This window comes from Lytechinus pictus, chromosome 17 (assembly GCF_037042905.1).
Source record: "Lytechinus pictus isolate F3 Inbred chromosome 17, Lp3.0, whole genome shotgun sequence".
Classification (NCBI taxonomy): domain Eukaryota; kingdom Metazoa; phylum Echinodermata; class Echinoidea; order Temnopleuroida; family Toxopneustidae; genus Lytechinus; species Lytechinus pictus.
In genome coordinates, this window is record NC_087261.1 from 29213829 (window position 1) to 29235279 (window position 21451).

At 36.6% G+C, this 21451-nt stretch overlaps 1 protein-coding gene and 1 long non-coding RNA gene across 2 annotated transcripts; both read right to left on the bottom strand.

Annotated features, from left to right (window-relative positions):
* Window positions 1-5780: 5780 nt before the first annotated feature.
* LOC135157301 (uncharacterized) lies at window positions 5781-13696 on the bottom strand. Its single transcript, XR_010296313.1, has 3 exons — window positions 13611-13696; window positions 8888-9145; window positions 5781-5824 (listed from the first exon to the last, which is right to left on the bottom strand). It is a non-coding gene; the product is annotated as an uncharacterized LOC135157301 (long non-coding RNA).
* A 1479-nt stretch (window positions 13697-15175) lies between these two features.
* LOC135157370 (zinc finger and BTB domain-containing protein 47-like) lies at window positions 15176-16699 on the bottom strand. Its single transcript, XM_064112623.1, has 2 exons — window positions 16450-16699; window positions 15176-15375 (listed from the first exon to the last, which is right to left on the bottom strand). Exons 1-2 carry the CDS (start codon window positions 16697-16699, stop codon window positions 15176-15178), a joined length of 450 nt encoding a protein of 149 aa, XP_063968693.1.
* Between the last annotated feature and the right edge of the window lie 4752 nt (window positions 16700-21451).

The window sequence follows — 21451 nt, forward strand, 5'->3', positions numbered from 1 at the left end:
ATCATACACCTGGGCCCCGTCTTACAGAGAGTTACGATTGATCCAATCAATCGTAACTCTATGGAAATCCATCAGTGTCATAATTTTTTCCTATAGGAGATTGGCACAATGTCCTTTGTAAACAAAGAGAAGCACAGTGAATTGTCAAGAAAACAATGAATGCATGAATATACATCATAGTTAGAAAACATTTTTGGGCAAACATGCATAATACAGGTTGACGTTGCTGGCCGTCCATAGTTTTGATTGCTCGGATCAATCGTAACTCTTTGTAAGACGGGGCCCAGAATAGATCTACTTATTTAGAACAAATTTTAGACTAGCTTGAAATTATATTAATATCATTTCCACATAATTTCCTGGTGTAGATAACATAGGAAACAACGTCCATACTATAAACCAGCACTTCTCATCCTGTGGGCCGCGAAGCTCTCTCAGGAGGGTCACTAGAAACTCCAGAGAAAAAAAAATTGGGGGATCAAAACTATTCCAGGTATATTTCACAGACCTGTCAGAACATGTTATGTCTGATCGGTCTACGTGGGTCAAGGAAAACTAAAGCATGCCTTATTTTAGGTATCATGCTTGTTGCAAAGCATGCACATGCACACTATGATGGTTTCGCTCTAACTTTGATGTGAACCTCATGTGCATTATGTACATGTATGTATTTGTTGTCGCCCATTTACCGGACAATTGCGAATGCAGATTAGTTCTCAAACTGTTTGTTTTGAATGTGCTTCAGAGCTTTGAGTTCAAATTTCACGAAACATTTTTAAATTCAAAATGAACGTTTTGCTAAAAGTTTGGTAGGTGGGCCTCGAAAAAATATGAGAGTCAAAGTGGTCCTCGAGTAAAAAAAGAAGGTTGTGAAGTGCTGCTATAAACAGACAGACATTCTTCAGTAAGTCTTCTAATCCTCATTTGCTCATTACTCTGTAATTAGACATTTTCCATAAAAACCTGTTTGGCAGATATTTATAGCTTTCAAAATTCTGTGTAAGTTTCATTAAATTCTGTAAATATTTATTTTCTATTCTTACCAGTACCAAAGTTTATCTTCAAAGGCCCTGTCACATCGCTCCATGGAAGCCTATTGTGGGTGAGTTGCGGGTTGCCCACAACTCATCTGCGACAAAATTTGGGGCATGTTCATGCGTGCAAATCGGACTTAAGTGAGCTCCTGTGGGCAACTGCGTGTGAGAAACGTGCAATGCGGGCAGCCTGTGGGTAGCAAAAATAGTTACTCGCAAGTCAAATGCAAGGCTTGAATGGAACGATTTGACAGGGCCTTTAATAAATCAGTATGAAAGGGAGCCAACTGTCTTGGTCAATGCAAAGGATTACATCAGGCTGACAGGAAGAAAAGACAATGCTTAGATTTGTAATGACCTTTGACTATACTAAACATTTGGGCCAGGCATTGGCAATTGTGCCCTTTAATTCTCTCATCTATAACTGGTACATGCCAACATTACAGAAGTCTGGTGTTTCTAAGATAACATATCAGTCCAAAAAAAAAAGATTTTGCGAGCAATTAACCCAGAGCAAGGCACTTAGCAGTTATTTACTGAAAGGGGTATATAATCTCTATTATGTAGTGTTTTATTCATCAGAACGACGACTGTAAGTGCTTGACAGACACATATATCAAGGGACGCGGAACAGTTTGAAAGTGGGTAGGGGGGGCTGACCATACAAAAGATAACAATCAGATGGTCATACTGCATTTATGTATTCGAACATGGTTCTGGGAAAAAAATAAAGGTGGTTGAGCCCCCCCCCCCCCCCCCTGTTTTGCTGCCCCTGTCTATCCTTCTTCCTATCAATCACATAAAGGACTTAGAATAAGGGAGAGCAATAGAGGAAGGAAGAGACAAAGAGAGAGAGACCAAGGCAATCCTCTTTCTAGATCATAGCCATTTGCATGTCTTTGACTTGATTTAGGCCTATACCTTTGTTAAATACTTGCATTATAATATATATTAACTACCTGTCTGCTGTAATGGCAAATAGCACAAAAATAATTTCATTTATATGATGTTAGTGGGAGAGCACTCTGGTATGATCTTGACATTTATCAAGAATGTCTTTACAGACCTCTGCACCGCCACATTTCCATGTTTTCTGAAAGGAAAAATTATTCACCTTAAATTGAAGGAAATCATATCAGAATGGAACTCCAACTTGATTATGAAGTATGCCATTACAATAGGGTGTCCCTTGATACTCATCTATAGCAAAGACAGTATTAAGGGAGAGAAAGTTGGGGGATGGAAGGGGAGACAGACAGATGGGTAAAAAAATTGAACACAATAGGTGGTTCCAGACCGCCTCGAAGTTTGTCAGTTCCAGGTATTTTCTGATCGGGAAATTTACCCCGATCAGAAAATACCAGGTAATATTAGGTAGTTTCAAACCGCCTCGATCATAAGAATCCCCGTTAAATTACGAGAACATTTTTAGGCTAAAAAATACCCATCAATTATTCCTGCATTCACACCACCCCGAAACATACCCTTCGGGATAAGTTCCTGAAGTTATGAGCATGCACAGTATGGTCTGATAAGCAAACAAAATCACTAGCTCAGCAGCCGTGCCCACAGCGCCCGCACCCAACTACACGCTGGGCTAAAAGTCCCCGTAAATTGCTTTCACATTGCCAAAATACCTGCGACCTTGGAAAATCCCAGCGAAAGTTCTCATAATTTTGACAAGTACCTACTATTTAGTGGGTATTTTCTTTCGGGGAGATTACTTGTAATTTGCTTTCACATTGCCAATATTACCTGGTATTTTCTGATCGGGGTAAATTTCCCCATCAGAAAATACCTGGAACTGACGAACTTCGAGGCGGTCTGAAACCACCTTATAACACGATACAGAGGGATGGAGGTAGTGAGGTGGAAAGGGGAGAGAAGAATTTGGGGATGGGATGGGGAGAGATAGATAGAGCAAAACAGAAAATGAAAAAACATGGGGGAGAGAGATGGGGAGATAGAGATTGATGGAGGGAGGGGAGAGAAAGATATGAGGATGGATAGGGAGAAATAGTTGGAGCAAAACAAAATAATAATAAAAAGAGAGAAGGGGGAAATTGAGAGGGGGGAAGATAGGTATAGAGGGATGGAGTGAGCAAGCAGGAGGGGGGTTAGGGTATGGGCTGATTACAGGAGTAAGGAAATTTGCGATAAGATAAAAAGGAAGAGTGAGTAAGAGAGAGGGATAGATTGAGTGAGAGACATTGTAAGAGGTGATGGAAATAGTAAAAGAAAATGAGGAAACAGAGAAAGAGAGAGAGAGAGAGAAGGAGAAAGAGGCAATAGGGAGGAGGAGAACAATTACAGATAGAGAGAGAGAGAAAGACAGACATATTGCAAGTCACACAGTGGATAAAGAGAGTAAGGAAGTAGATGCATCAGATATGCTTGTAAATCAGAAATAGAGAAACAAATCAAAGAAATTAAGTGAGAGAGAGAGAGAGAAAGAGAGGAGTCACAAGCGTGAGATTTTACTAACCCAGAGAGCACTAAAAGAAAGAAGAAAAAGAAAGCATCACCGAAAATGCCTTTTAAGCTCAGGCAGGTTTGTCTCATACATTCCCATGGGAAGTCCAAGTGACGTTGAGATGCTATCCTTTGATTCATTGGTTACCATGGAAACATTTTTTTTATGCCCTTCATCACTCTGCTCGCTTGTTGACCTTACTATCCTGAAAGGAATCGGTGCTTTATGTAAAAGATTATATTAGGGGGTCCTTTTACAATGAAGGAAACAAAACCTGAACATTTGTTTTTGAGAAGCTATTCACATTATTGGATATTATTTATCATATTTCCCACAAATATGATTGGTCAAAAGTCACATATGTGATTAAGAGCCATTTCCTTACACTGGCGGTGATAATACTTTGTTTCATCAATACAAGAGTGATTATGTTTGGTGATCCCTTCCGCACATAGAGTCATTAGGCATTAAAAATGATTTTATGTAGGCATGTAATATGAATGCATTGTTAATTTCTGTTGTTTATTTTTCACCATCACATGACAGTAAGACTCATTAGTGAAGTCACAATGACAAAAAAAAATCTTAAGCTTCTTGCTTTCAGCAACAATTATAAATCCTATTGACTTTTCCAGGCTCTGTTAGTCCCTTCTCTAATGCTGGGTTCACACTTCTGCATTTTTAGCAGCGTATAACTACACAGGCCGAACGCAGTATGGATTTAGCGGATGTTTGAAAAAGTTTAAAACTACTGAGCTAGGACGCTAGGCATTTGCGTTAGAATCTTAAATGAGTTGTTTTAAATTGCGCAGTATAATATATACTTAATGGCAAATTAGAATGTATATACTTACATATATATAGTGCAGTAGAATATACTTTATGGCACAATAGATTATATACTTATATAGCAAAGTAGAATATATACTTAAGTGAATATTTTCTTTGCTCTATAAATCTTTATTATTATTTTGTCCAGTTTGGAGTGCTCCAAATTTCCATTATGCACAACTGCATGCAAGCTAAAAATGCAAAGGTGTGTGCCAGGCTTTATGAAATGAACATTCCGTCTTCAATCTCTCAGTAGCCTGATCTTTGGCTCTCAACACCAATAATAATTACACCATGACCGACCACCTTAAGCCAAAGTTTAAGTCTAAAATCATATACCGTTTATGCTTTCAGTGTAAATGACTCCAATGGCCAGCAATCGTCACGCCCCGCGAGATTTCGCACATTACATCTCTTTTCACACTTGCATAATTTTGGGGTCAGTTTGGCAACTGACTCTCTCAAAGAATTGCCAAGCAGTAAGTGCAATCAATCAGATTCTTTTGAGTCGCACGTGCCGCCTGCTGCCCATGTGTCTAGCAAATTTCTTTTATTCCCTTTAGATGTCTTGACATCTATGAATTGCAAGCGAGAGCCATTAGTGACCTTCCATAACGCCAAAGATTTGCCACAACTATATTATTAGATATTTCTCCTTGAAATGTAAGAGAAGATCAGCATCGCGTGAGTGGTTTTACGCACCTAATAACCATGACCATTAGATACAACAGATATTGCTAAGCTGATGCTACGGCCACAAATACCTAATATATGAACACCTTATGAACGATTTCTGTATGAAATGATAAATGGTAAAAAAGTGTTTGTACGGTTCGTAAAGGTATTTGTGACCATAGCATTGAAGATGTTCTCAAACGTTTATGTGGCTTTTAAGTTGATGTGGCTCTTAAATTGTCTTTTACGTGGTTCTTAAATTGATGGCTTTTCTCTATGATATTTTTTACTCTCTTGTACATCTTTGTAGAAAATAATTACCATCATTATTCATTACTGTCATTACCATTGTTTTCATCGTCATCGTCATCACTATTGCCTATTTTCACCATAATCCTCCTCTTCATCATAATCTGTTATCATTGACATCATCATTATTATAATCATCATCATCATTGTCATCATCATCATAATCATCATCATCATCATCATTACCATCATCATCATCATCTTCATCATCATTGTCATCATCATCATCATTACCATCATCATCATCATCATCATCATCATCATCATTGTCATGGCCTTTGTCACTATCTCTTCATCAATCCATTGACGGATGGTTTCGCAGTCAATTGCAAACATAAAACTATATTCCCATTGCTTGATGACACTGGGTGTGCTTGCAGTGATACAAATGCAACAGGACATTTGATAGGCCTTTGCAACCTTGTGATTAATATTAAAAATAGGAAGCTTTTTCTTACCTTCCACTGTCTTGCATTGGCATGTGAAGCTCGTATCGTTTCCCCTGGTGAAGAAAATAAGAATAAGGAAATTAGGAGATGGCATAATGCAATAATCTTATGGGCAAAAAGAAAAAAAAAACATATATTCTGGTGGAAATGCTTGGTAGATAGAGTAAAGATCTATAGATATTGTCAAACAGATAAAAATGTATATGTATCTAGATAAAGAAATAAAAAAGTAAGTACATTAATTAATAAAAGATATTGCTTTGTCTCTGTCTCAGAGAAACAATATTTGAAACACTTCTTGTATATTACAAATTGCATACCATTTAAATATTTTCCCCATCTAGGTGATGAGTAATACATAATACAATATGATTTATTTGATCTCTGTAAATATTTACACAGAAATATTAATGATTATAGTAATTGTACATTTATTTCTATACGTATATACTCAATTAAAATATTTAAAAGATAAAATAGTTAACAAGATAAATACACAAAAGTATGATTAAGTTATAATTGAAAAGGAAAGCCCACTGTCTCTACAAATTATGTAACAAAAAGTGATGTATATACATTACATGTATCTACATGATGCAAATCAAACAGTTTTTTTATAACAATGATATTAACATTTTAGCCATGGGCATACATGTAGTTGCATCAATGGTAATATCAAGAGAATATAAGAATCCCCTAAACGAATATTCATTTACTGTCATCATATTATCACACTTCAGTAAATCACATTGCCATATTCTTATGTGTATTAAAGTTTTACCAAAATAATTAATTTTTAAAATCAATTGGTGATGTTTTCAACTTTAACATTTGTAAGGTTTGGGAGCACTATGGCTAATAGCTCTTATCATTATTATGATGATTATAGCTATCGCATTACTACAAAGAAAGACAAACCTTGACATACATGTATGAAATGTACAACAATTAAATGATCAACTAAATTGGTTGTGTGCAATCATCTTTCAAGAATGGATTGTAGTAATACTACTTTACTATTCCATTCCAATTAATTTAAATATACTGATACAGCGCTGAAATGGATGAATTCATGAGGTGAAATTAATCAAAGTGGAAATTACAAAACCATAAATGCACTCAGTCATATTAACTCTGCAAGTAAGGTACATGTACCTTTTTGGCTTTAAAGTATGAACAAATTTATTCAATACCACCAGCAGTGCATGATCTACCAAACCATGTCATGTTTTATGGAGAGAGAGATTTCAGGCGAGGATTCTTTCTCTTGGCAGCTGCCAAAACCTTGCGCCATCCCACATCAAGGTATCGTCCAAAAATTCAATAGCCGATCGATATGCCATTGCCATGGTAACCAGAACTGTTTACATAGCTTCGACACACGGTACGCGGCCGACTCCAAACACCTGGTGCTATATGGCGAATGGGATGTACAAATATAGAATGGTGGAAACGCGATGCTTTTGAGGATCGCTTACTCGAAACTGTTTGCCACAGGAAAACAGTGTGGGTGGGGGAATCGTTCCCTTCAGCTTCTTGTTAACATTGTTTGGTCAAACGAAGATGAAAAACAGTTGATCTTCCAATAAAAGGCAGCTTCCTTGTTTTGAAAGCAGATTGTTTCTCCACTCATGTTCCCTCGTGACTCTTAGATGTAATGAATACATTGAAGATACTTATACTGTCATGATTGTATGTGTAAAATGAGATATATAAAAAAAATACTAATCAAGGACATAAAATGGAATATGAAAGTATCACTTTTGTTTATATGATAAGGATTTATAAAAAATGTATTTGAAGAACTATGTTGTTTGGACATAATTGGGAGCAGGGCTTCCAGTAAGGGGAACAAGAAAAATAACTAGATAAAATATTTCCTAGTGAAAGGAAGCCACTTTTATTATCATTATTATCATCATTTTTTAATTTCTCATTTAAAAAGAAAATAATTATAGATCATTACTCATTATCATCATCATTACAGATTATTATCTTTTAATACCACACATACAAAAAAAACCTTTTGTTGGGTAAATGTTTGTTTAGAAATTACTTTGTAATCATTACCAAACCAGGGTAACCATATTAGTAAGTCTTTAAAACATGGACCCCTGAAATTTATCATTAATATGTCTATGCACTACAAACAATCTTGGAGTAAACATTAATACAAACAAAAGTATACAATCCTTAAACATGTATCAATACTTCAGATTGACTTGCAAGGGGGCCTGTTGGTGTCAAATATTGGCATCAGCGAAACAGATTGCCATATCCCCCCAAAAAAAACCCAGAAAAAAACCCCAGAGATAATCCTCCAGGCTGACGTCCATGGTATCTAATGTTGTTACAATCACAGCTGACCCAGAATACAGTCATGATGACTTGCTGTTGGGTCACACCTACCTTACAAAGTCATTTGTTTGTGTTTTTTTTTTTTACCTAACCAGAGTATGGTAATCTTAACAGACTCTTTGCAGGGTTCATGTGGTCCGGAAATTTTAGGAGTGAAGATATGATTCTCCCCTATGATTTTGAAATTTGTCTTGTTGAGCCAGGTTTTTTTGTCTTGGTATGGCAGTTAAGGCGATTTATATTAATTAGAAGTCTTGAGAGGAATTGTGGAATATGATTAGGCCTTAAAAAAGAAACAAAAATTGTTATGTTGCCCTAATTGGACTGAACGTGAAATGTGCACAAAAAAAAGGTTTTGATTTCTTGTGTTTTTTTTAGCAGACCCAAAATATACAAATGCAAAGTTTTTGTGAAAAAATGTCAGATTTGGGTGAAGAATTTTTTGGATTTCAATTTTCGTGGTTAAAAAAAGCACTTTAATATGCATTTGGACATTTTTGACTGTATAAATGAATCGTCCCAAGAACAATTTTCTTTGTGCAGCACATCAGTTGACGTTATTTTAAAAAGAGAGAGAAAAACACGACTGACCCAACTTTCCAAATCTGGGATAATGAGGGCCATATCACAATGATCTTGGGGGCCTTATTTTCTTCCACATGTATACAGATCTCTATCTAGAAGTACAATTCAAATCACAATACAAAACAAGACAACACCCACCAGCACATGAATTGCTCCTGTGCCAACCCCCTTACCTGTAAACGTTCCTTCGAGCTTTGAATTATGGGGCCCTGGGATACCGATAGTTGAAGTTGAGCTCTGCAACAGGGGCCGCTTCAGGCCCTGAGTCTGGTGTCCGGGGCTCCGTCCCGCACTCCTCGGTGCGGGTTTCCTGCGCAGGCTGTTCAGCCATTTTTCCACCTGTTCGGCGCTGGTGTGGTTGAGGACGTAGTCCTCCAGGAATTGCGGGTTTTCGTCCAGGTAGTGCCGGATGTGCTCTTGCACAATATTTTCTGAGGGAAAAAGATTGTAAAACAATGTTGAGATTAGGGATGCAACCAGTTTGAAGTTTAAATTTTATATTAGCTGTTAATCTTTGCAGGCACAGTCTTTTCTGTTTGAGCAAAGTCTTCAGAATTTGCAACATAAAGGACCTGGGCAAGGGTTGTGAACATATATCTGTATCTGTGTCTTTGTTTTTTTTAATGTGTATCAATCATATATGATTGTTTACATCAATGACCGACATCTAACGTTAGAGATGCACATAATCAAACAGTGACACGACAATTGCTCTTGCGACATTTGTTCCGGTCTTGATATCTCAGAGGGCATAAGATTGAAATCATAATAGAATTTTTGGTTCAGAATAATGTAAAGATAGTGATTATATTAGGGTTTATTTAGATATGGAGGTTGGATTTAATGTTTGGCTTAATGTGCAGATTTTCCATCGGAGCAATTGTCGCCAGAGTTTCCATTGGAGAAATTGTCGCTAGAGCAAATGTCATGAAACCAATTAAACTGCCCTTCCATACACTAATTCTGTATTAGTAGATTTTTAAGTTCAGTTCATTTAATTTATTTAAAATTCCATATAAGAAATAACACAAATTGAATATACCCACGCTTAATAGGAAGACAATGCTTACAAGTGTATACATTTCTACATGGTATATACAAATAATAGTCTTAACATTACAAAGAAAAAATAAAGGAAATAGCCAAAATAAGACAGATGGCTTGTCAAGTCAGCTACCCTAGTGCGGGAAATAAAATATATCTTATCAATATTGAAATTAAACCAGATACAAACTTACATCAAAATAAATTTTAAAAAAGAGGAACAGTACAGATACCACACAAAAGAGCTTTAAAATAAAGAATGCATCTAAAATATTCAAGATGTTGGCAAATATTTCTTTAATTTGATTTTTTAATATATTAAGTGTTTTTACAGGACCGAAATTCTACTGAAGACTATTCCAAATTTAAAGCATCTATGTCACATTTTTTCTTTCAATAGACTGTTGATCGGCTTAGGGCAAATAGTGCTAAGATTCAGGCTTGATTTTCTCAAAATCCTCAACTTTTATTTTATTAAAAAAGATAAATAAAAACAGCCTTGCAGATGTTTAATCAAGACTGTTCTACATTTAGTTTTACCCTTAATGTATATATTATAGTATGATGATCATTATTATTTATTGCTCAACAAAAACATTGTTCTATTTCCTGTATATGGTTATATTGCTTACATAGTATATCCCTTTGTATTGATTTATATGGTTAAAGGAGAATGAAACTCTTGGAGCAAGTTAGCTTTTGTGAGAGCAGAAAAATCAAAGAATAAGATCAACAAAAGTTTGAGTAAAATAGGACTAGCAATAGAAGAGTTATGAGCATTTGAATGTCGAGATCACTAATGCTATGGAGATCCTCCCATTGGCAATGCGACCAAGATCTATGATGTCACAGATGAACAACTCTCCCCTTTTGGACACTGAAAATATACCCCAAAACATCTCTTTTTGCTCATTCTAATCATATGACAAACGATTCATCAATTATATAATGTTGTGAAACCTCTGTACTTGTCCTCTTATAAAGAGAACACCTCACCTTGTGATAGACTCTATAAAAGTGAGAATATAAGTGAAATACTAAAGTAATGAGGGAGTTGTACGTGTGTGACATCACAGATCTTGGTCGCATTGCCAATGGGAGGATCTACATGGCATTAGTGATCTCAATATTCAAATGCTCATAACTTTCTTATTATTCATTCAATCTTCCTCAAACTTTCAACAATACGTTTCTTTGATTTTTCTCTTTGATATGGATTCAGCTGGTTTCAAGGGTTTCATTCTCCTTTAATATTTCATGTTTGTGTAATGTGTTGAGTCGAAATGAAACTTGAAAATCATATTCATCCTATTCCAATAAAACAGTTTGGATAAACCTCAACAATGATGAATTATGAAAAATTGCAACATCCTTTTAATCCATCAGCCACAAAAGTGCAATGTGATAATAATAATGGAAAATTGAAGAATGCATAATAATTTGTTTCAGTCAAACAGAGCGCATTAATGTGTGTGGTTGAGTGCTTGGTAACGTATTGATATCAACGTATGATATTTCAGCAGAATTTAGCTTCACAATCATGTATTGGTAGATTTTTTTGTGGAGTAAATTATGACATGAGTGGGTTCCCAGAAAAAAATACTGGTTTATAATTAGATATAATCTTTTCTTCTGTTTTATATCTTTTCTCATTCTAATGTTAGTAATAGCATATCAGCTATATGCTCTGACTGTATTAAAAATGTACAGACAAAGTGTACACTGCATACTCATGCAAATATTGGTGTCATTATCTGGTACTAAAATAGACTTTATGTTCACATTCATTTTTTAAAGCTCTTATGATTCATGTACATGTAGCAGTTAGACATGAGCTATGGTGATTAAATCTGCTTTTACGATGAAAAATAATTCAAACTTTTCTTCAGAATGTTCATGCCTTGTGTAGTAACTAGGCATGGGAAATAGATAGATAACATCTGTTACATACAAATGTTAACTATATGTAACATATTTGCAGTGATGTTTTTTATTCTCTCTCTTTTTGATTTTTACTGATAATAACAAATTTGCATTGATTTTGTTGTGATTTGTTGTATTAAAATAGTTCTTCCACTTCTTTAATGGTACATGAACTAGCTTGATACGGTGACACATTTGCTCTTGCAACAACTGCTCCGGGCTTTATTTCATATACGATATAGGGTTAGGGTTGCAATAGGGTTTTATGTTTAGGGTTTAGGGTTGGATTTATGATAGGGCTTAGTGTTAAAATAAATCCAGGGTTGAATTTGGTCATTCCATTTGTGTGTGGAATTTACAGAGGAGCAACTATCGCCAGAGCAAATGTCATGAGATCGCTTGATGCAGCCCGAATGAAGTCTTGTGTAATATATTTTATAAAAACATGAAGTGTGTTATTTGAAAGATTTTGTTAGAAAGGTTTAATTGAATATAAAAAATGGTGGGAAACTTACACATAAAGCAGTTTAATGCCCCAGTATATCTTCCCCTGGCTATAGCATTAATAGAACATAAATGTATTGTAAAAGATACTGATGAAACAGGTTACCATATCAAGGCAAAAGGAAATAGTTCTTGCAGTGCAGTGCTGAAACTGAAATATGCAATATACATCAATTAGCAGCAAAACGTGAACAAAAGCATTGCTAATTCTCTTGACAAACATCTGCTATTCAAATAATGTTAATGCGTAACAAAATCCAGCAGACCAAATTTAAATGTACACTGAAAATAGCATCACAGGTCAATTTTAGACACCTTACAGATGGTCTCTTTTATTCAAGCAATACCCTAAAAATCATGGATATATATCGATTGAATCTTGCAATACTTTTGTACCGGTATAACAACCGAGAATTGCTCTCCGTTCTTAACAATATACTTTGAGTAAATAAAAAACCATTACCCAACAAGACAAATTAATTTGTATTGCCTGCCAAGGACTCACACACCACTTACGTAGAACACTGTTACATATATTCGCTGCCCCCAAATTTTGGAACTCTCTGAGAGCTTTATAAGCTAAAGTTATTTGAATTCAAAGCAAAAAAAAATCAGTAATTGCATCTTACCACATACCCCCTTGATTATTTGTAAACCATACAAATCCTACCCCGCTCCCTTTTTCTTTTGGTGTTCACTTATCATTCTGTTGTATATCATTCCTTCTTTGTGGAGCCCCCACCTTCATACTTCATTGTTCAGTTATTATTATCATACCTACCCATGCATTTATCTTCCCCGATACCCACTCTCTGCGTTTGTTCTATGTTCACTCCCTACTCTCCTAATTATAAAGCTCCTGTTTGATTTAATGAATATTTGTACTTTTTTCTAGTAATGTATTTTTATATATTTCCAAGAAATCAGCGGTAAACAACCATGCCTTCTTAGCTGGTCTTTTTTTTTCATTTCTATTATTTTTAAGCATACATTCAATAATTCATACTTTCATAAGTGTTTAATTCTTATTTTAGGAAAGGATAGGAGTTTCTTATATTTTGTTTGTTGTGATCACCCATTTGCTACCGTAAGCTTATTATTTTTGTTTATAAATCATTAGTATTTATGTAGCTTTTTATTTGCAAGCTAAAAAATGTACATGTTTATCGAAATGAAATAACCCAATAAATTAGACACTCAAATACTGTGAACTTAAATAATTTTCTTTCTTAGTAAAGCACAGCAAAAGAGCACAGTAAAAATGGAAATATGCAATGGTAATTATGACATTTTTTGCTGCCAATAATTTTAGCACATGGTTAAACCAACGTCTACCCAACTTCAGAAGGACCAATAGCTTTTGTCAGTCTGGAGTCACATTAACCTGTGTGACAATATCCTTAAAATGACAAGAAGGGTACAAACCTGGTATATGGCCAATCTGGTCTGACGTAGCCTGTGATTGGCTGATTCTATTATTATTTTTGGCATATCCATTTCCGTATGTTGACAAGCCTGTACGGGAAGAAAAACAAAACAAGGAACTCGAACTTAGGGTCAATAAAAACTTGCATCGTGCTTTGGCATATTCCATTTTATGAAAACCAAACTCTCATTGTTGCAGCAAACAATAATATCACTAGAAGTCTTTAAAACAAAAGCTCACTGTCACATTATCATCATAGATCTAGATCTACATCTAGTTGTGGTTTTTGTACGTAAACCTCACTCTGAAATAATGAAATCTAATTTGAAAAGTGGGTACACTGTATTCTGATAGCACGGATAACTGTTCTCCAAAAGAAAAAGAAAATCTCTTGCCTAAAAGAGAATTGGCTTGTTTGTCATATATTTTCTCTTATTGTAGATATCAATCATAATATATAAAAAACAAAACAAACACAATTAAAAATAAAGGGTGGTAACGGTGGGATGATAATCATAGTAATAAAGAAAGTTCACATCTACAGTAGATGATACACAGTAATAATAATAATTATTATTAGATACATTGATATAGCGCGTCATACATGTATGTTGGTTTCTAAGCGCTTTACCTTGTAATTATTATTACCCGGTCATAGGATCCATCACTGTTCTTCACATAAAGTGCACCATCATCACTCCCTGGGGAGTATCCTGGCCAGGCAACCGTTTATCGGTGCACACATGCAGCTTGACTACCTTGACTACTCATATATGGACATATTAAATCTGTAATGCAACATTCTGAGCAGTGTAGTCTTGAACTAGAGACCCACTTGAGTCATAACATACTTATTTATTACCAAATACCTTTATACTGCAATAGTTACACTCTACACGTATGTTATCAAGTAGTAAATCAGGTACTTATTGTCTAAAAGACCTCTTAGCTTTTCTACGTACAAATAAAATTATAGGGTAATTTATCCCATTTTACAACAAGTTATCTCAAAAGGTATATTTTAAGACTAGTTATTTACAACACACAGTCAATGAGAGCCAATACACAGTGTTGGTCAGACCACTCCCCCTTTACAAGAAGCTAAGCATTTCTGACAGTTACAAGTCTCATGTAAATATCTATGGTAGATGTGAAAATACAGTTAATAAGTAAACATTTTTCAATTTCTGCATTTTTACAATTTTCTCTTTTTCTTTCTCAATATTCTCCACTTAACATATTTTATTAATCTGACAGGTGTACATACCACTTATGACTGATCATGTAACAGTTGAAATATGCACCCTTTTCAGATGCAAGCAAAATAGTACATGTACATGAGGTGCTATTTACCCTTGGCTTGCTTTTTTACAATAGTTTTTTCTTGATTGTAATATTTTCCCCTTCTCTGTGCCAATGTTCTCAATCAACTTCTCACCTTTCCTATCCTTCTGCAACTTCATCCCTCTCCACTCCCTTGTCTCCGTCTCCTCCTCCTTCGTATTCCTCTTTTTCATCCTCCTCCTTCACCTTTGTCTTCATCATTGTAATTATTTATGTATTATTATTTAAACTTATCTTCTCCTTCATCTCCTTCCCCTTCTCCTTGCTCTTCTTTTTCCTTGTCTCTTTCTCTTCCTCCTCCCCCAACTTCTTCTTTTTTGTATTCTTCCCTTCCTCCTCCTCCTCCTTCATCTTCTTCTTCTTCTTTCTTCTTCTTCTCCTCCTCCTCTTCTTCTTCTTCTTCTTCTTCTTCTTCTTCTTCTTAACGTGGAGGGAAGTGTTTCGTGTGAGCTCGTAAGATTTTTCGTTTTATTGGGCCTTTTCTGGTCCTATTGTTGTTATGAGTAGTATTTAGTGTTTTCTAAGGCAAAGCTTTATTTGGTCCACCATTGTTGGGTTGTATTTTTCTGTAAAATTGTGTAATTTTCAAGTGTTTTTTTCTTGTTGTGAGTGAAGTGGCCATGGCGGCTGATGCTGGGCGGGAGGCCCGGGACCTTCCCGGGACTTCAGCCCAACAACCCTCGGGTTTTCTACCTACCCGAGTCAGTCGAAAGAATGGTATATCTTTTGTTTCGACTCCAACTATTTCAATTCATGATTATGTAAAGGAATTTGCTAATGCATGTGTACCAGCTGACTGTATTGTCTCGGCATCTCGCATCAGCCAACAGAGAATTGCAATTTATTTAAATTCTCGTACGGCAGTGCTGGATGCCGTAGACAAAGGCTTTACTTTTCAGAACTCGTTTATTGAATTGTCACCACTTACTTTGCCCACTACTCGTTTGACTCTCTCGAATGTATACCCTGAAATACCCAACGATTTGTTAGTGAAACAGATTGCAGCCTTTTGTAAGGTCGTGTCACAAATTCGTTCCATTCCATTAGGTTTCAAAGATAAACCATTTTCCCATATCTTGTCCTTTCGGCGACAGGTTCAGGTCCTTATTAATCCTAATGTTACCCCACCCGCCCATCTCGATTTCTCACTTGAGGGTGTGAATTATCGCGTCTTCGTTTCAACTGACGAAATTCGATGCTTTGAATGTGGGGAAATGGGTCACCTTAGCCGCACCTGTAAAAAGACAGACCGTCAAGGTCTTACCGAGAGAGTATCGGATAGGGGCAAGGTAGGTCCAAAACATCAACCAAAGGGATTTAAATCTCATATCACGAATAATGTGCCTCTTAATGTAGAGCCCGTTCATGGGCAGAAACAGAACATCTTCCCAGAAAGGCCCTCAAATCACGCCAATTCTGTCGGTTCTGAGGGGTCCTCTGAGATAAACGAGTCGAACACCCCCAAATCGCCAAAGTCCTCAGAACCACTGTTACCTTTTCCTCCACCACCCACTAGACTTTTTTCTGATATTGTTGCTAAAAGGAAAAGAACTCCTTCAAAATCCTCTCCTGACACTCCGATTCTTACTCCCCTCACTTCGAAAACTCCACCAAGGAAAATGAGGAAATCACCCCCCTCTACACCTATTTCAACAGGCCCCCCTCCTTCACCTGTCCTCCTGTCCTCTCCTGCCCCATCGTCACCTAACACCTGGTCCTCTTCAGCTCCGCCCCCACCCGGCATCCAATCCTCTTCAGTTCCACCCTTCCCCGCCTTTCAGCCCTCTTCAGTCACTCCCTCCCCCGTTATCCAGTTCTCTTCAGCTCCTTCCTCCCCAAACCCTTCCACCCCTTCTTCGTTGTGGGATGACACCCTGTCTGACGACGATTCGGTCGATTGGGCGTCATCTTTTCTGTCAAGTCAGGGCCCATTGTCTGACAAAGATTTGTTGAAGTTTCTAAAGACAGTCAAAGCAAGAAAAAAACCAATTGAAATTGCCCGGAAATTCACCTCGAATGTACCCGGCCTTGTTAGGCAATTGATTCCTCTACGGAATAGTTCAGCCTTCAAGAAAAGTACCCAGCAGCGGGTACAAAAATTAATCAGAAAGTTAGAAGACTGTGCTTAGTTCTTTTTTTACATGCTTGGTAAGACCCTGTATGCTCTCCACCTTGCAATGACTTTGTCATTCCTCACGCTGAACACTGGAGGATGTTCTGGTTCAGTGAAAACTGCCTCTATTCATTCTTACATTGAAAATATTGCAATTAGTCCTGATGTTATTTTTCTGCAAGAAACTTATGATTTAACGCCACGTTCTTCTTGTTGGAATTTATGGAAATCATATGTGATAAATTGTTCTTCCGGTATCTCTCGAGGTTCCGGCATAACCACCATTGTAAAGAAGAATCTTGTTGGCTCGTTTGATAGCTTAGCTATAGTTGACAGTCATATACTATATTCGAAAATTTGCATTGATGATACATTTTATCACTTGTATAATATTTTGATACCACAAGATGATAATTTTGCTTTAAAAGCCATTAAATCACTTCATGATCACTTGTGCACGATAAATAATGGCGTTATTATGTTAGGGGGAGATTTTAATTGTACCCTTAACCCCGCTCTTGATCGCCTGAGCATGCCAAAAGAACATAGACATAAAATCTCTACACAACTTGGGAAAACGATTGATTTTTTCACCCTTTGTGATGCATGGCGCAGACTCAATCCTTCTCAAAAAGCTTTTACCTGGCATAGGAGAAACCCACGAAGCATTCATGGCGTCTCGCGTGCAAGACTAGATCGCTTTTATCTGCCTGTTGGTCTCACCCCTTCTATTCACAAATGCAGCATTTTACCATGCTCTCTTTCTGACCACGATGCGGGTTATTTAGAATTAAAACCTCCCAAACACAAACATAGGGGAAGTGCATACTGGCATTTCAACAACTCTTTACTTGATGACGAGAATTTCAAAAATATTATTGTACATTTTTGGACCGATTGGAGGCTTCACAAAAATGAATTTGTGAACATTTTGATGTGGTGGGATGCTGGCAAATCCCATATTAAAAGAATTACTCAAATGTATGGAAAAAAGATAGCTGATGAAAAACGGGCTGCCTTTGTGAAAATTAATAACACTATTGAGCAGCTCCAATCCAATTTTAGTTTGTCAAGTAATACAGAACAAGAGATAATCAGAAAGAGAAAGGAACTTAATAATTTGTTAAAATATGATGCCAAGGGTGCTTTGATTAGGTCACGCTTTAAATTAGTCCAAGAGGTTGATACGAGCTCGTCCTTCTTTTATAACTTAGAGAAGTCGAACTCTTCACGGAAAAGAATTTCTCAGATCCGCCTCCCTTCAGGACGCACCACAGTAAATGAAAATGAAATTAAGAACCATGTGTACTCTTTTTACAAGGACCTTTATAGTTTTTCTCCCATTGATGGTATTTCTGCTGAACTTTTTTCCAACATTAAACGCTTGGATAAGGATGAACAGAAAAATCTCGATTCGCCCTTTTCAGTAGAAGAATTAACACAAACTGTCAAACAATTAGGAAAAGATAAAACACCGGGTATGGATGGCCTCACTACGGAGTTTTATCAAACTTTTTGGCCCACGTTTAAGAATGATTTCTTTGAAGTCTTACAATTTTCTATTTCAAATGGCAGTTTACCACGTTCTTTTCGTAGGGCAATCATTAGCTTGATCCCCAAAAAGGGAGATCTTGCTGAGATTACCAACTGGCGTCCTGTCTCACTTCTTAACGTGGACTATAAAATATTTGCAAAAACCCTTGCCAGTAGATTGAAACTCTGTATTGGGAGCATTATTCATGAGGATCAAACTTATTGTGTCCCAGGTCGTACCATTTATGATAACATCATTTTAATAAGGGACATTATTCATTATGCAAATTCTGCCGATATCCCTATTGCCTTGGTGAATCTTGATCAAAAGAAAGCGTTTGATAATATATCTCATAAATATCTTTTTGATACAATGAAGGCAATGGGATTCGGATACTCGTTTATCTCGAGTGTTAAGTTGTTGTATTGTCATGCAGAAAGCTTTGTTAAAGTATGTGGTTCATTAACCGCACCCTTCCATTTCCAAAAAGGGATTCGGCAAGGATGCCCTCTTTCGGGCATGCTATACTCAATAGCAATTGAACCCTTTCTCAACTTACTTAGACAAAATCTGGCCCAGTGTAATTTTAAAATACCCGATATTAATTTGAATTTATCTGTATCGGCCTACGCTGATGATGTTACAATATTTTTATCTTCTGAAAATGGTTTTGATATTATTCAGAATGTTTATAATACGTACAGTAAGTCTTCTAATGCTTGTTTAAATTACAATAAGTCAAAGGGCCTTTGGGCTGGATCGTGGTGTCGACGAAATGATAAACCACTTGTTTGTCAATGGAGTAACGAAGGATTAACTTTTCTTGGAGTTCAACTAGGTAACACCAATACTTATTATCAACAAAACTGGGTGATTTGTAAGGATAGACTAAATAAAACACTTTCTCGGTGGACCCCTCTTTCTAATTATTTATCATTTAAAGGCAAGATTCTCGTAGCTAACCAACTAGCTGCCACAAAAGTGTTTCATTTTCTGGCTACACTATCGGTCCCCATTCACACACTCAATGAACTCCAGGACAGGTTGGTCAATTTTGTTTGGTCTAATAAACGTCATCTCATTAAGAAACAAATATTGTCTTGTGAACCCAACAATGGTGGACTTGGTTTAGCTTCTCTCCAAGCACGAGTCCACACTTTCCGTTTCTGTTTTTTTCAACGCTTTCTTAATTTTTGCTCTCACCCTGCTTACCTACTGTGCTCTCTAAATCTTAAAAAATACAGGGGTCTAAACTTTGATTCCCAATTGTGTTTTATTGATTTAGACCCCAAATTTCTCACCAATCTGCAATGTTTTTACTCAGAATTATTGGTTGCTTGGAGGGCCTCAGGAGCTCACATTGACATTACTTCCCTCTCAGTTAATCATGTCTTAAACATGCCGCTCAATTATTTTCCTTTAATTCCCCCATCGCTAGAAGGCAGCACGGTCTTCCCTGCACGGCTCTTCGTGTGTCGAATCACGCTCATTAAGCACATCATTGACCCCTTCAACGGCAAGTGGCGCACAGTTGACAGCCTTCAACTCCATCCAGCCTACGATGCAAGTCGTCAACGCCTTTCTCGACGTTTGATTGGACAAGAACTTTCCATCCTGAAATATCGCCTATCTGCCATCTTCCCTACTATTTTTACTTTAGCTGGACTCAAAGCCCCTCTTCGTCCACTTTGCAGCTCACCCACCCCTTTAGTGATTAAACTGGTGAGAGGGACAGCTACAGCTGAACTATCTACAAAATATATTTATCGTGCATTGAAACGCCGAGTAAACAGTTATGATTCATCACTTCCTTCACACTGGCATGAAAATGGAACTCTCTCAAGTAACACGAAAATTAACTGGACACAAATATATGCCCCACCTACAATTAACTCTTTAAGAGCCGTTGGCAGCTATAGTTGCCCATAGGCCTCTAGTGCCATTGGCAGCTATAGTTGCCCAAGTAACTTGTTTTTGTTTAACCAATTTTACAGCCAGAAAATCAACACCATATTCTGTGTCTTTTATGTTGTTATATTGGCAAGGAATTCACAATTGATTTTGTCATATAAATAATAGTGGTTTACATAGGCATTTTTTGAGTAAAATGGCATTTTTGCATCATTATTTTGAAGAGTTGATTTCGGATATTGCCGCGATCTGAATCAAGATTTCCCCTATAGACACGTGTGATATAAAGGTTGTGTGTAGCAATACACGTACTTCTATGGGCAGAGCAAAGGCGAGTGTGCGAAGGCATTCAGCTCGGAATTGACCAATGACAGAGCGGTACGATGTCTCTCACCCAACGCTACTCGCCCATTCGCTATTTTTTTATGAATATTCATGAGCTATCGATCGGGTCTTTTGCAGGCCGGTATGGTAGTATTCTTGTGTCAAGGCTTTTTTCTGCCTGCAAATGTGCAAGGTTTGGGGGAGGAGGGGGGGGGGGGGCGGGGGGAAAGGTCTTATACTTTGTTTTTTTAGCATTCTCACAAAATTGTTCTCGTTATAAATATATGAGTAAAGAAGGCTGTCATTTCCAACTCTCGTCGCACTGCAATCATCACACTCATTATTTATTTATTCATTTATTATTGCTATTATTATTATCATTATTAGTATTAATATTATCGTAATCATTATTATCATTATTGTTATTGTTATTATTATTATCATTATTATCATTATTCTTCTCCTTCACCTTTCTCTTATTAGTATTAATGTTATTGCCATCAGAATCATCATCATTATGATTATTATTCAAAAATAATTGTTGTAATCATATCAATTGCATTCCTTCTGCAGCCAAACTCTCTCTTCATAAACTTAAGATCAGGTAAATAACG

Bases quoted from the DNA above. Each gene is read 5' to 3' on its own strand.
- LOC135157370 (XM_064112623.1), bottom strand. From the start codon at position 16,699: ATGCCGGGTGGGGGCGGAGCTGAAGAGGACCAGGTGTTAGGTGACGAT. The intron at 15,376-16,449 runs GTAACAGTGGTT...CTCCACGTTAAG, and splicing joins AGTGGGTGGTGGAGGAAAAG to AAGAAGAAGAAGAAGAAGAA.